Source organism: Myodes glareolus, chromosome 1, assembly GCF_982192425.1.
Source record: "Myodes glareolus chromosome 1, mMyoGla1.1, whole genome shotgun sequence".
Classification (NCBI taxonomy): Eukaryota; Metazoa; Chordata; class Mammalia; order Rodentia; family Cricetidae; genus Myodes; species Myodes glareolus.
Genome location: NC_142026.1, coordinates 35,163,838 through 35,179,015, shown reverse-complemented (window position 1 = coordinate 35,179,015; position 15,178 = coordinate 35,163,838). Strand labels below are relative to the sequence as shown.

The 15,178-nt window shown below is 52.8% G+C and overlaps 1 protein-coding gene across 14 annotated transcripts in view; it reads left to right on the top strand.

Moving 5' to 3' along the window:
• The window catches only part of Kif1a (kinesin family member 1A), an 88,994-nt gene that overhangs the window by 46,347 nt on the left and 27,469 nt on the right, over positions 1-15,178 (top strand). For 6 of the 14 annotated variants that reach the window (XM_087905686.1, XM_087905681.1, XM_087905680.1 and 3 more), the window contains 9 exons: positions 916-999; positions 3,497-3,677; positions 3,748-3,820; positions 3,998-4,091; positions 5,125-5,273; positions 5,599-5,777; positions 7,387-7,524; positions 8,268-8,549; positions 13,264-13,382. In XM_087905686.1, the coding sequence (XP_087761812.1) occupies positions 916-999; positions 3,497-3,677; positions 3,748-3,820; positions 3,998-4,091; positions 5,125-5,273; positions 5,599-5,777; positions 7,387-7,524; positions 8,268-8,549; positions 13,264-13,382 (1,299 nt within the window). The remainder of the gene's footprint in view (positions 1-915; positions 1,000-3,496; positions 3,678-3,747; positions 3,821-3,997; positions 4,092-5,124; positions 5,274-5,598; positions 5,778-7,386; positions 7,525-8,267; positions 8,550-13,263; positions 13,383-15,178) is intronic. The other 8 variants (XM_087905701.1, XM_087905700.1, XM_087905695.1 and 5 more) reach the window with 2 other exon arrangements.

Below are 15,178 nucleotides of genomic sequence, written 5' to 3'. Positions count from 1 at the left end.
AGCAAGACCTAGTAGCTCAGCCCTTGAAGGGTAGGACACTAACTATCCACTCAGCTTCTTAGCTCTAATCGTGCTTCTGGACAGAACTGTATGAGCCTTGAGGACAGCTGAGTGATTAGAAAGGTGTTTGGGAAAGGCCTGGCGACTCCTGTGGCCATGTAGCTGTTGCTCTTGGGGAGCCAACTGCCTGGACTGGAGCCCAGGGTCATGGTGGGATCACGGGACAAGGACGGTGTTGAGTATGTCAAGTAAGCAGGCAGGGATGTATATGGGCAGAGGGACAGCGGGCCCCAAGGATGGAGCCCACTCTAGGGTTGATGTGGTTTTGAGAGCATGCTCTCCTGTTGGCTGGGTAGCAGCTGTCTGTTTTCTCTGCCTACCACAACCCTGTAGAAGATGGTGACGCCTTAGTGCTGGGCCTGCCGTTCTGGTGTGCAGACACTGGGTCCATGCCTCTGCCGGTGTGCAGGGCTGGTGTTTTAGCCAGAAAGCATCCAACTAGATCTATTATTGAATCCCTATCTAACCTGGCCACCTTGGGGCGTGCTGGGGATAATTGCCACTCCTAGATTTTCCTGTCCACAGATTTCCATTTCTCTCCTGTGCAGATGAGCCAAAGGGATCTAGAGCCTACTGTTACATGTTAGCCGCTCTTGTTCTTGTCCACTTAGAGACCTGAATAAGAACACGAGAAGTCAAGCCTAGCATGGCCTCCACAGCTTTGACCTTGGCTCATGGGTCTCCTTGACTAAGTGATGTGACCCTTGGGTTCATCCAGGGGTTCTTACTCATATGAAATCAGGTTTTCTATGGCCAGCCGGGAATGAGGAACTTGACTGGTGCCTGCCAGGGGCCAGGAGAGCTGAGCCACTGAAGTAACGGCTTCTTACAGTGTCCCTCTTATCTGTCTTGCAGCCGTGGTGACCCTGGAGCCCTGTGAAGGAGCTGACACGTATGTCAATGGCAAAAAAGTCACTGAGCCCAGCATCCTGCGATCAGGTATGGCTGGGAGCACTCGGGGACTGTAGGGTAGACAAGGCGAAGCCTTGGTGCTTGTCCTCTCTGGCACAATTTGCTCCCAACAAAAGGCAGCATTGTTATGAGCAGCCCCTGAGACCCTCTAGTCCCCAAACTCGGCACTTGAAGACTAGAGTGCCTGGACCTGAGACTAGAAAAACAGAGGGGTTCCCACTCACAGGATACTGGGTTAATGCAGAGTGGGAGGTCCCAAATGGTCACTTTGATGGGCTATGCTCAGGAGAGAGGGCCAGCAGGCACACTGGCCACACTGTGGTACTACAGAACGGTCAATGTGAGACAGGTTCGTGCTCTCTTCAACACCAATTTCCTGGGATTGAATCCTATAATTTCCACCCTGCTGCCATAAAAACCACACACACGAAGGTGTTAAAATCTCTTTCAGGAAAGCCATATAAGATATATAAGGTGGGTCCCTGGATGATGTAGCTCTTGCCTGCATGATGGCCTAAAGACAGAGCTGGGCACATGAGTACTGAAATATACACACACGTGTTAGGAGCTATCTCAAGACACTGACTTACAGGAGAGTCAATCACCATCTGTTGCTGAAACAAAGCATCCGAGGAAACCATTTAGGGGAAAGGATTGCTTCTGGCTCACAGTTTCAGAGGCTCCAGCCCCATCTTCACTGCTTTGGGCCTGTGGTAGTAGGAGCATCATTGTGGGAGGGTGGGTGAAACGGAGCTGCTCACCTCTCCGTAGCCAGGAAGCAGAGGCAAGAATAAGAAGGTTCTGGGAACAGACACACCCTTCAAAGACATATGCTCTACTTCCTCCAACAAGTCCTGCCCCCAGTCACTCACTCATCCTCCAGTGAACTCACCGATAGATTAATCAGCCAGTGAAGTTAGTAGTCTCATGATCCGGTCGCCACTCAATAGTGCCACTGGCTGGACCCCTAGCCTTCAACATATGAACCTTTGAGGGAGACGCTGTACTGAACCCACAGCATTCTCCTCCTAGTCCCCCAGGCTGTGCCCATCTCACAATGCGAAGTGTATTCCGTCTGTCTCCAAGAGTCTCCACACACTTAAAGTTCCATCATTGCTTAGGAGCCCAAGTGTAAAGTGTCCTCTTAGGCTCAGGCCAAACTGTGGCGAGCCCATGTAACACCAAAATGGAAATGACACACTTCTGGTACATGATGGGACAGGGTGTACATTCCCATACTGAAGGGGAGGAAAAGAAAATTAGCCAGGAGGAACAGGCCTAAAGCAAGACAAAAACTCAGCAGGGCAAACGTCAAAGCCCATAGCTCCAGGTTTAGAAGCTAAGACATGTGGCGTACGGTGCAAACTTCAAAGGCCTCTGTAGCCTCATCCCTCTGACCTCTTCTGCTGTAGCCTACAAGGCTTATCTCCTGGGAAGGCTCTGCTGTGGCTCATGGCTTTCCTTGGAAGATGTTCTGTGTTCTGGACATCTCTAGTATACTGGGGTCTTCACAGAAACACAGCATTTACTCTCACGGCTCTATACACTCTCCTCTCAAGGTCTGCCTGTGAGGTATATAATTTCTATAATATATATTTAATATATTATGTATTATAAATATATGAAAAATATATAAAACTAACCTCTCCAAACTTACTTTGAAATCTGTTTGGAAGCCTCTGTAACTTCCAACCATAACTCTTAATGGTTCACATATCTGCAAAATCATCATCGCTTGGACAATGCTAAAACCCACTGCCAGCTTGAGAGGTATCTGGGCCTGCTTGGGTCATGGCTGCAGTGGCCACTGAGTGCCTGGATGATTGGACACAGGGAAGTACTTCCTGAGACAGGCTGTGTACACACCTCCCTTGGCTCTAGCATGTCAATGTGCTTCTTTTCTACTAAAACTTCCAAGTTTTAAAATCTTTCTGCTCTGGTTGTTGCTCCCCAATCTTACTGTAAACGTGGCTAGAAGCAGCCATTGAATAGTTGCTAGATGCTATGCTGCCTTGAAATCCCTTCCACCAAGTTAATGTCTGGCACTTTGACATTCAGCCTCTCACGTGGTCTTAGAACATGGACAACATGTAGCCATGTTCTTTGCCAGGACATAGTGTGAATAACGTCTAGCCCAAGTTCTCGTGGAATCCTGTTCTCATCTGAAACCTCACGAGTGGTCTACATCTGATCTCCAATCAATGTTCAAATCCTTTGAACTTCACCTTATAGCATCCTGGGACTCTAAACGTTAGCCTGTGTCTCTAAACGTTACCAATTCCTCCCATAAAACCTAAATCACATAGTCAAGAGGATAGATTTGGGAGACAACAAGGGGCCCATTCCAAGGAGAAAGGTGATTTGGAGCCAGGGTTTGGGGGGCTGGATGCTCTTCCCGAGGTAGGTGATGCTAGGGTACCCGGGCAGATGAAGTACCTGCACCCCTTGCTCCCTTCTCCTCCCACCCTCGAGGGCACCTGGAACCCACAGGTACCCCAAGGCTGGCTTTGCCTCCATCTCCCAGGGAACCGCATCATCATGGGCAAGAGCCACGTGTTCCGCTTTAACCACCCTGAGCAGGCCCGCCAAGAGCGTGAGCGAACCCCCTGCGCAGAGACGCCTGCCGAGCCAGTGGACTGGGCCTTCGCCCAACGGGAACTGCTGGAGAAGCAGGGCATCGACATGAAGCAGGAGATGGAGCAGAGGTGAGGCCTGGGGGCGGATGCCCGCCTGCCAAGTCTCATGGCCTTGTGTTCACCCGATGCTCTCTTGCAGACTCCAGGAGCTGGAGGACCAGTACCGGCGAGAACGGGAGGAAGCCACATATCTGCTGGAGCAGCAGAGGCTGGTAAGAATGTGCAGCCGTCTTTCCAGGCCCCTATAGGCTCTAGCCCACTGGGAAGGCAGCTCTCTGCTCCCTCTGGCCGTGCTCCCTGCTGGCCTGGTCCCTCTTTTGCACTCCAGTGGGCTAGGGTGAGACTGTCTCAGTCATAGGTAAAGCCACAGGCCCTCCCTATCTCTTCAGGACTATGAGAGTAAGCTGGAGGCCCTACAGAAGCAGATGGATTCCAGGTACTACCCAGAGGTGAATGAGGAGGAGGAAGAACCAGAGGATGAAGGTAAGGACTCAAGATGGGCTTATCTCCTAGCAACAGGACCGAAAGAGCAGGGGCCATGGTGTAGGAGAGTCTTCTTGCTATGTGTTGCTTTCAGTGGTCAAATAAAGAAACTGCCTTGGCTTTTTGCTAGGGCAGAATTTAGATAGGTGGAGTAGACCGAACAGAATGCTGGGAGAAAGAAAGCAGAGCCCCGTTCCTTTTACTACAGGCCCAGGTGGCTCTCTGGAGGTCTGAACTTTTGCCCTGGGAGGTAAACCACCTTCATTCTGGGCACTATCATACTGGCAGGATTTGGGAGGTTGTACTGAAGGAGTGACCACACATTTCACACACACAGACACATGTTTGTTAGTGGAGTGGGCCAGAACCATGAGTGCTGACGAGGGCTCTCCATGCTCACTGTGTGGTATGTGGAGACCACCAAAGACCTGGTTCACTCTGCATCTCAACTAAGGGTTTCCCTTTTCAGGAGGGCTTTGTGAATAGAGGGTGTGTGAGCCTCTACTCTGCCCTTCCTCTTCCTCTCCCACGAGTGCCCATCCCCACTGCCAGCCCCGCAAGGCAGGTGTGGCTATCACTGGTGATATGGCCTCTCTGAGCTGCTTTGACTTCCAACCTAATAGGGAAGCTCATTTCGGGAGCCCACTTAATCTTTGGGTGACCTGGGGGCATGTTCACACTACTTATTCGACCGGTCCTTCTGTTGGGGTCTCCTTTCTCCTTAGTATGAAATCAGAAATGTGAGCCTGGGGACCCCAACCCAATATGGCAGGGACTGATCAGAGGAGCCTTTATCTGGGAAGAGAGGGCTAGAATCCAGTCAGTCTTCCAAGTTAGCCTGCCCTTCAGCATCTATCTCTGGCTACATTGACTACGGAAGGGCTACTCTTTATTTAACAGACCAGCTATAGTGTAGACCGGGTCCACTCAACTGGTCCTGTGACATTCCCAAGCCATCTTGATTTTTCGGGTCTCAGGTTGTGGTAGGCTATATTATGGCTTTCTTTGATGACGCCCATGGCTTCTCCCATAGTCCAGTGGACCGAGCGGGAGTGTGAGCTGGCACTGTGGGCCTTCCGGAAATGGAAGTGGTACCAGTTCACTTCTCTACGGGACCTGTTGTGGGGCAATGCCATCTTTCTGAAGGAGGCCAACGCCATCAGCGTGGAGCTAAAGAAGAAGGTAGGAATCCATCAGAGGAGTTGGGTTCCTCATGAGTGATGGGCTAGTTGCTTATAGTCACAGCCCTAGAACTAACTGGGGCTCTTTGCCTGAACTAGGTACCCAGGGTGGGTGGTTGAAGGAAGCCCTGGAACTGGCTTTGCTTGGGAATCAACAAGCAATGGTGGGAACCGGGGTTGGAGTGTCGACCATTTTTCCATGACTGGTTGAATTGTTTGGTAGACTATGAAATATAGAGCTGCAATCTCGGTGGCATGGGGAGAAACCCCCTGGAAACCTGGCTCCCCCTCGGCAGGGAGTAGATGAGCATCTTCTCCCCTTACAGGTCCAGTTCCAGTTTGTCCTCCTCACAGACACCCTCTACTCCCCACTGCCGCCAGACCTACTGCCTCCCGAAGCTGCCAAAGATCGAGAGACACGGCCCTTCCCCCGAACCATTGTGGCAGTGGAGGTCCAGGATCAGAAGAATGGGGCCACCCACTACTGGACGCTAGAGAAACTCAGGTGCAGCTGATGGGCAGTGAGGTGGATGGTGGACGGGTGTCTTCCCCAGGGACAGAAGCAGACTGGGGTGTGCTTCACCACAAAGCCAGCGTGTCTCTGGGGGACTGGAAGGTGGCTCAGTGCCTCCAGTCAGGTCTGTGCCAAGGACCTTAGAGATGGGGTGGGGGGTGGAGGGCTGGCTTCTCCACTCTGCATGCCTGAAGGAAATCAGCCCCTCAACCCCCAGAAGACTGAGGATTTGGGCAGGAGGAAGGGCATCGGTAGTGCCCCACCATTACTGAAGTTTTCCACTGCTCGTGTGTTATAAGAGTGCTTCTGCCTCCTTAGACTCCTCCCTTAATTCATGCCAAGTCTTCACGTGTGAAGGTGACCGGGTAATGACATAGACATCTGCCACGAGAAGGGTAGAATGTACTCACAGCCCTGAAAATGGACGCACAAAACAGGTCCATGACTGGGCACCAAGGCAGGCTAGGAGTGAGAAACCCAGCATGTTCCTTGGACTGCTGAGGAAAATGTAGAGCAGCTGGTCTCTATGGACCAGCTCCCTGAAATTAGGCCGGCCTTGAGCTAAGGACCTTCCTAGTTTCTCACTGTCCATGGTGATTGAAGGCAGAGAAAACACTGGTCAAGTGCGTGAGATCTTAGGAAGAGGGGAGGTGGGTGTGGACTTGGGGTCTGAGGGTTTGTATGTAGAAGGCAGGCTCACGAATGAGTTGTTAGTTATCTCTCAGGATTAGCTAGAGCAGAGGTTCTCAACCTGTGGGTCAGGACACCTTGGGGACAAATAACCCTATCACAGGGGTCACCTAAGACTACTAGAAAACACAAATATTTACATTTACAATTCATAACAGTTGCAAAATTACGGTTATGAAGTAACAACAAGAATAATTTTATGGTTGGGGGTCACCACAACATGAGGAACTGTCTTAAGGGGCCGCCATATTAGGAAGGTTGAGAACCATATTAGGCCTCCTGCAGACAGCAGAACATTATTAGTAGGCACACCCTTTTCTTGTTCAATTTGTGTGTGCCTCCGGGCTCCCCATCCCTCCTGTGCTCTAGGAAGTCAGGCCGAATATAACACCATCCAACACCATCCGTAGTGGACGCTTATCTTCCTAGAAGGCAAACTCTGAGCCCTCTAGAGAGCACAATCTCATTTTCTTCCTCCTACATTTTGTCCTGCCCGGGGGTGGGGTGAGATTTAAAAATGCTCTGTGGTCTCCATTCCCTTTCCTGCCTCACGGCACAAGTTTTCAGGGCTATGTTACCAATCCCGGTTCTGAGTTGCTGTAGGGTGTCTCCCCCACATCTCTGTTAGCTCTCCAGCTGTGCCCTGCCTTGTCAAGTCTGTTCAGCTCACCTTTGCCATCACCGGGGAAGACTTGGGAGGCAATTGGGGTGACCTACCATTCTCATGGGTTTCCTGTGGATGCCGAATTCCAAGGACCACACGGGTTTCTAGCTGGCAGACCTCTGAGCCTGTGACCCTGATAGGACAATGGTGACGGAACCAAGCTGAGTCTGATGCCCTAGGAGGAATGGGGTGCCAGGCTACTTCTGGACACTGGTCTGAGACTACATGGTCTTTGAACCCCGACAGGCAACGCCTGGACCTGATGCGGGAGATGTATGACAGAGCCGCAGAGGTGCCCTCCAGCGTCGTTGAGGACTGTGACAACGTGGTGACCGGCGGGGACCCTTTTTATGATCGCTTCCCCTGGTTCCGGCTGGTGGGCAGGTGGGCACTTCCTCCCTGTCCTTGGAGAGAGAGAGAGAGAGAGAGAGAGAGAGAGAGAGAGAGAGAGAGAACGAGCACACACAGTGGGGTCAGAGACCAGACCCTGAGCCGCCCTGCCCTGAAGTCAAGAAAAAACCATGTTTCACTTTTATCCCTTCCCTCTGTCATTCCTCATCATGCACCTGTAGGCCCAGCTTTGTTAGGAGACCTAGGGTGGCATCTTGTCACTACTGCGATATATATCCATGAATGTGTGTGTGTGTGTGTGTGTGTGTGTGTGTGTGTTGCCCAAGCACACAGGGGCCTAGAGCAGGCATTCTAAGTCACTAGTGTCTTGGGGGTGGGAACACAGAGTCGAGATTAGAGACTACCGGCTCCTTCCTTGTTTTCCAATCTGGTGTCTGTATCTAGTCTCCAACCCCCATGTCATCCAAAGAGGTCCTCAAAGAGCTTTGGCTATGGCCAGCCTGGACCCTTGTTCTCGCTCATACCTGTTGGTGGTGCTTTCCAGAGCCTTCTAATAGTGGCTTCTGTTGTTGTTGCTAGTTTGGGGTGTTTTGTTTCGTTTCCTCTTCCCAGCCTTGAGACTGGGTGCCTTTTCGTTCCTTGTCTTTTAAAGCAGCGTTCCTTGATGGTTGGTGTTTGGTTTGAAACAGAAGTCCTCCTTGTCCCGCCCCACCCCGCCCCACCTTCCCCAGAGTAGCTGGTGTTAACCTCTTTCTGTCTTGTCGCACTAACCTCAGTTCAGTCATCTCTGGCTGCAACAGCTACCCTCTTCTCAACACATGCATGAGCGAGCGCATGGCTGCTCTCACCCCCTCCCCCACCTTCTCGAGCCCCGACTCCGACACCACCGAGCCTGCCGAGGAGCAGAGCGTGGGGGAGGAGGAGGAGGAGGAGGAGGAGGAGAAGGAGGAGGAGGAGGAGGAGGAGGACCTGGAGGACGACGTCTTTCCGGAGCACACGCTGTGCGACGGCCGGGACCCGTTTTACGACCGGCCCCCCCTGTTCAGTTTAGTAGGAAGGTTGGTGAGGTTGAGGCACGCATGCTGGGGAGGAACCAGCTCTTTTGCATAGAAGCACTGCTGTGGCAATCGTTAGGGTATCAGGGCAGACACCGGACCCTCTGGGCCAGGCAGGCTAGGGCTAGCCTCTGAGGGAACTGAGAAAGCCAGGCTTCCTTGTGTCTTCACAGCGGGATATATGCACATCTAGAAGATGGATACTCTGGCTCAGCGGGGAAGAGTCTGGGGCCAGTGGCAGAGAGGCTGGGGCTTGGAGTACAGAGCTATAGCCAAGAGCTCCCCATGCCCACTCTGGGTGGCTGGGATGGTTCCTGTAATGGCCATAAGAAGTGACCAAGATTCCGTGACCCCTTGGGCAGGGTTCAAGGGGCATTTGAGAGGGGAAGAAAGATATCCCCAGGAAGGATGCTCCAAAACCTTGTCTTGGGAATTTGCTTTATTCAGTTGAGGTGCCTTCTGCTTATTCCACTGCTGTCCAAAAAGAAGGTACACTATGTATTCAATGCTACTCTGTTCTGAGAAAAAGAGGCAGGCTGTGAGTCACCCAGGGCAGGGGAGGAAGGGCCTCCACCTGTCTGCCTTAATTTTATGGTGCCTAGCAGGTGAGAACAGTTTCAAGCTCCTGACCGGCCAGGCCAACATGACGAGACGGGCACATGCCCTTTGCAGAGAACCTCCAGCTGCTTACTTTCTGGAATAGGTGAGGGAGGCTGAGGTTGAGGGAGTGGGCTACAGGGAGGCCGGTCTAGTTGCTGGCTTCAGCAGTAAGGCACATGACTTCAGACACGCTAGGGTTTGTCGCCTACCTGTGTGGAACGGCTGCAGTCCTTCTGTGTCCTTTGCTGGAGTTTAAGGTTGATTCTCGGACAGTGGGAGTTTTAGAACTCTTGATCTTGGGGCACAAGTATTGAAAGTTCAAGGCTGAGCATGGTCCCTTACAGACTACGGACTTTCCACGTCGTTCCTTCCTTCCTTGAATGGAGGTGATGGTGTGAGAGCCCCTCTCCCTTTCAGGAGGTAGCAGGTCCCATATCACTGGCCAGGAACTTCTCTGATTTGTTCTCCTAACTGTCATTGGCTGATGTTAGCCATGATGAGCTAGCCAGCTGCACACCAATGGGTAACCTCTCCGTCTGAGGTACCCTGGGTCTGGACTTCCACCCCGCTGAGCCTGAGCAAGAGGTACAGATTGCAGGCCAGCTCTACACAGGCTCCTCCCAGTGAGCCTTGGGCTATAGTATCAGACCTCCCATGCCTGCTAGGCCCTGGGTGTGGTTCTGGGTGTCAGGTAAACAAGGGGTCAGGAGACAAAGGACAGTGATATTGAGGAGACATGGGGTATGGGCTCTGCAGTCTTGTGAAAAGAGCTGGGTCCTTCCAACGTTGTTTCCCCCTCTTGTGGATTTGAGATTTCACAAAATGACCAAACTTAGCACAAATCATCCATGAGAGGCCCGGGCCCCTGTATTGTGGGGTGCTCTATGCAAGGCTTCATTTGGCAATATCCTGACCTTTTTGGTTTGGCAAGAATTGGCTTCTCCGCACAGCAGCTATGCAGGCCCAGCCCTGAGGAGGGCTTCACCTTGGTTTTCCTTTTACCCTCTGGTAGCTGCTGGCTCTCTTTCCAAAGCTTAAGCAAAATTGGGGTGCCCACTCTCGTCCCCTCTGGAAAGGCTTCCCGGGGTCCCAGCATGCGTTTCTGCACCTCACCAATCTGTGGTTAGCGCTGCCTCCTCCCTCCTGCCTCGCCACACGTGCCGCTCTGCCCGTCCTGCCCTCCTCTCCTCTCCTCTTTTGGGTGTTTAAGTCTGCTTCAAGGTACTCTGGATCTGGGCAGTCATCTCATGACTATAACCAGGGAGCCCCTTCTCACATCCCAGGTCTCTGATGGTTAGGTGTCAGGTGGCCTGGGGATGTGGTTGAGTTGGCTGGTGAAGTGGGCTCAGAGGCTCCCATTTTCTACTTCACACACATCCAGAAGATGGGGGCAGGGAGGCAGGCACTGGAGAGAGGGGGATAAGGGTTGAGGGTATGGGGGCCAAGATCTGGGGAAGGGTACCAGAAGGGTAAATGTTGACCCAGCAAGAGGCTCGGGAGGGTACTAGAGGGGTAAATGTTGACCCAGTAAGAGGCTGCACCTGATAGCTCCATGCAGCCCTGAGTCTCTTAGCTCCATGCTGGGCCTCCTTATCTGCCCCGCCCCCCACCATCATGGCCAGTGTGGCTGTGACACTATTCTTCTGACTGAGAGCAGCTGGGTGTTCGACTGATGTGGCACACTGAGGTTGGCAAGGCTGTGTTCTGACCCTGTAGTGGCTTACACTGTCTTCTAGTTGTTTCTAGTGCCCAGAGAACAGGTAAGATGAAGGCTAGAGTCTATTGTCCCCCTGAGCAGTGTCTGCCTGGGTGCCCTCATCTCCCAGGTGTGCCGGCTGAATGCGTTCTACTCAGAGTGGGGCACAGAAGCCTTCCAGATTCAGCTTGTGGCCCCTTCAAAACCAGTGCTGCCCCTCAAAGCCAGTCCAGGCCCAGAGATCTCTTTTAGCAGAATAACCCCACCACAGTGCCAGCTGGGCTGGGTTGGTCATGTAGATCGTGTAGAGAAAAGGGGGGCATTGCATCATTTTTGTCCTCACCAACATCTGACCCCACAGCTGCAGCTGGACCCACAGTTCCCATGTGATTTGTGTGGGGATCATGATGTCAGGGAGGATCCGGGGCTTTGGCCACAAATGGGTCTCTTTCCATTGACCCAGCCTCCAGTGAGAGATTAGGGTTAAGATTAGAAGTGGGTGATATTGTTCCTACAGCTTGAATGGGGGCAATGGCAGCCTGGGTTTTCTCTCTCTGATGGGAGGACGTTCTAAAAGATGGTGATGCAAGACTGATTCATGATTAGTTGCACTGCCAAGCAATGAGCGACAGGACTGAGAGCTACCTAGAGGGTAACTTGCAGGTCCTATCCTAGCGCTGGCCCTTGCTGCCACTCCTGGCTACTGCTCAATATTTTATGCATCAGTTTCTTCTCTTGTGAAATGAGCCCGAGTGCTCTAACAGGCCATGCTAGACTCTAGACTCAACATCCATCAGAGAAGAGCACAGCTAGCTAAATTTTGGGGCATCACTGTTAGTTGATAAGCTACCTTCCAGGTTTTGGGGAGCAGCTGCTGTCCCAGAATGTGTATTCCTTCTTTGGGTCCTACAGTCTCTGGGGTCACCCCATTTTACAACAGGCCTTGTAGGGAGCCTGGATAGCTGCCTGCTGACGTCTTACCGTATGACCCAGGCACGGCCTCTCTGGGTACTGCTCCAGAACCCCTAGTTCTGGATGGTGGGGGAGGGTCAAGTGATGAGCTTCCCGATGGGTGCTCACAGAGTTGGGGGTATCCCCATAGCGCCAGTAGGGCTTATCTGTCTAGCCCAGAACCTGGGCTTGGTTCCAGGCAAGCTCTGTGCATCCTCTAGAGAGGTAACTTAGGTTATCAGGGCCTTGGAATGGCAGAGGTAGGTTTTGGTCTGGCTCAGGGTCCCTGAAAAGCCAGCACAGGGCCTTCACCTGACCCCCAGTGTGGCTATTCCCTCAAAGTCCTCTGTGGGCTCTCTACATCCCCTTCACAGTCATGCCCTGACTGGTACCTTGGACAAAAGGGTTTGGGCTATTACTCTTCCTAGGGAAAGTGGGCCCCAGGGAGCTAGTGCAGGGGGACCATTAAGGCCCCTTAATGGTAGCTGCCTTCCACCCTCCGAGGCCTGACTTGGACGATTTTGCTAGAACAACTTGCTGAAGCTCTGTCATATATATTAAAAGCACAGAAAACCAGAAAGTCTACAGAGAGGTTCTTAAAGTCAGAAGATGGAACGGATAGGAGAATGAGAATAGGCCGTTGTCATGAGAGCAGGCAGATGACAGGGACTCATCGGCCCGTGTGGCCAGGTGGAGGCTGCACTTGGGGGCAGTAAGATGGGGTTGGCCGTCCTGGACTGCACAGGGCTTAGATGATTCTGTAAGGAGCTTGGGAATCCCTGAAGGTGTGAGGACTTTTGTGTGACAGGTTCCCTCTAGGGACAGTGGGAGAGGCAGGGTGATGGAGAGGCCAACCGAGGGAGCTCCAGCAAGACTCTTGATATAGGTGGTGTTGTCTAGAAGGGAGGATCAGAGCAGTGCCCAGGAGTCTGAGTGATAGACACACACTTGGAGTTATGCTTGCCCCGAGAAGGGTGACACCTAGGCACGGGTTGTGTCTGACCTCCAGGTAAGCAGAGAGGGCACAGGTGTCTGTTAAAGGAGCTCCACAGAGGAGTTGCTCGATGGCGCCCCGTGGAAAGTAGGCATCCGTACTCTAAACGCTGAGGCTTTACGAGCATGTCCCTGTTCAGCCCAGGTCCTCCAGCCCTTGAAGCAGGCTGAAACCCCCCTTCAGCTGTTCTCTTCTCAGACAGCCATGTCCAGGCTGAGCTGGGCTGTGCCCTCCACTCACTGAGCTCCTTCCTCTCTCTGTACCTCCCCCTCCTGTCTCCTCTGAGCCCTGAAGACCCTCCTCCCTCACCCCACCCCTTGCCTGTGCCCAGCCCACCATCCTGCGTCCGCCCTGGCTGTCTCGCCGCTTCGCTCCGCTTTGCAGCTTCATGTTGTGTGTGAGCCGGCCTTGGTGTCACTGTTGTAGCCCAGAGCACCTCCTGAGGGTCGCATGTGACAATGGCTCTGCTCCTGCAGGGCCTTCGTATACCTGAGCAACCTGCTGTACCCTGTGCCCCTGGTGCACCGCGTGGCCATCGTCAGCGAAAAGGGAGAGGTGAAAGGCTTCCTCCGTGTGGCGGTGCAGGCCATCTCAGGTGTGTGTGGCTCTGAGGCCCTTTGGGCAGGGGGGGAGAGGGGGCCTTTGCCATTGCAGGCAAAGGTGGTAGGAAAAATATTGTGCAGGAGCTAAAATGAAACTGACTTTACCCAGGACCCCCCAGCCTCCCTGTGGCCAATCAGGCAGATGGGCTGGTGGGGCTTGAAGGAAAAGCGTGCTAAGTCATTGGTTCTGGCCTCCTAGGCTCTCCTGGACTAGACAGGGACATCCCAGCCCTGCAGGCTCTGCCCAGGATGCCTGAGTCTGCTCTGGCTTGGAGTACCCACCTATCACACAGTTCAGGTGGGCCCAGAGATTTCCTTGCTACCTCCCAGCGACATGGACTGCCTACCAGCCCACTTGCCACTTTCCCCATAGTCAAGAGAACCTGCAGACTGCTGGCCCCTCCCAGAGTAGCTCTCAACAGCTGCCTCAGTTTCTCTTCTATGGTCCTCCCTTAGGTCCTGGTCTCAGGCACAGGCCTAAGCTGGAGGTTGTAGACTCTCCTCATCCGTGGGCCTGAAAACAGAGGCTCCTCCATTGTAAAAGGCATACAGTTTCTCTTCCCCCATCCCTCTGGAATAGGGAGGTCCTAGGATTAGCCAGCTGCAGAAGCCCCTGGGCCTTCGTTTGCTCATCTGTAGTCCTATAATGCAATTCCTGCATGGTGAGAATGTTTGTAGAGCTACTGAGAACACTGTGAGGTCATGGTTCAAAAGGTAGCCGCAGGTCAGTGGTGACATCTGCTATAATGGCAGTTTAAAGGCTCCTTTCTCTGCCCTAGACTGTGGTCTCTCTTCCTGGGATACTCACTGTCTGTATACCATGGCTGCCCAGGCACTTGGGGACAGGGAGACAGAGGAACCGAGTGGGGCTGAGCGGGATGCTGCAGGTCGGCCATGGTTAGTCTGGAGCTGGATCAGTGTGCCCGCCCCCCGGAGGATCTGGGAAGGCCAGCATCCCAGTGTGTTACACACTCCCAGGTTCTCATATTGCTCTAGATTGTCACACTCCCCAGGTTCTCCTACCTCCAGGATATCGTGTCCCAGCTATCCCCCTCACTCTCATACTCTCAGATTCACGATACCCCAAGTTCCTGCACCCCAAATACCACCAATATACTTGTACTCCAGGTTCTCATACCACTGACCTTCCAACGCCTCTTCCTCTGAAATGTCTAATCATTCCTTCCCTGGTATTCTGGCCACATTAGGTGACATCGGTTCAACTAATTAAGCTAATAGTGGGTTGTACTGCCACTCTCATCAGCCTGTGATTTCCAAATGTCCTACCCTGCCCTGCCCCGCCCTGTTCCAACCTATCACCAGTCATGACACACTGGTAATTGTTTAGATGAGCACAGTCTCTGTTTCCCCCAGTGCTGGTCCAGAGATCCCGTCTAGCAAGGAAAGCCAGGAGTGGGAATTATGAACTGATAAAACAAACAAGCAAGCAAGCAAACAAACAAACAAACAAATAACCAGACTTCAATACCACCCTGGCCACACTGCTGGAAAGTGAATGTTACCAAGACGTCCTTGTTTAGGGGTGCCTCCTTCCTGGGGAGTTCCTCCTCCGTCTTGCCAGGCCCTGCATCTCCTATCTGGTCTAGCAGCTCCCAACCACACTGGGTAGATGTCTCCATCTTGTCCAAATATTCCTCGAGACCAAGGGACTCGCCTGTGTCCCTTGCAGAGGAAGTGGCTAACCTGCTCTGTTTTCAGGGAGAAGAGCCCCTAGAGGGTCATCATTAGGATTGCTGGCGATTGCTCCCATCTCCAAATTTAAGCTGAG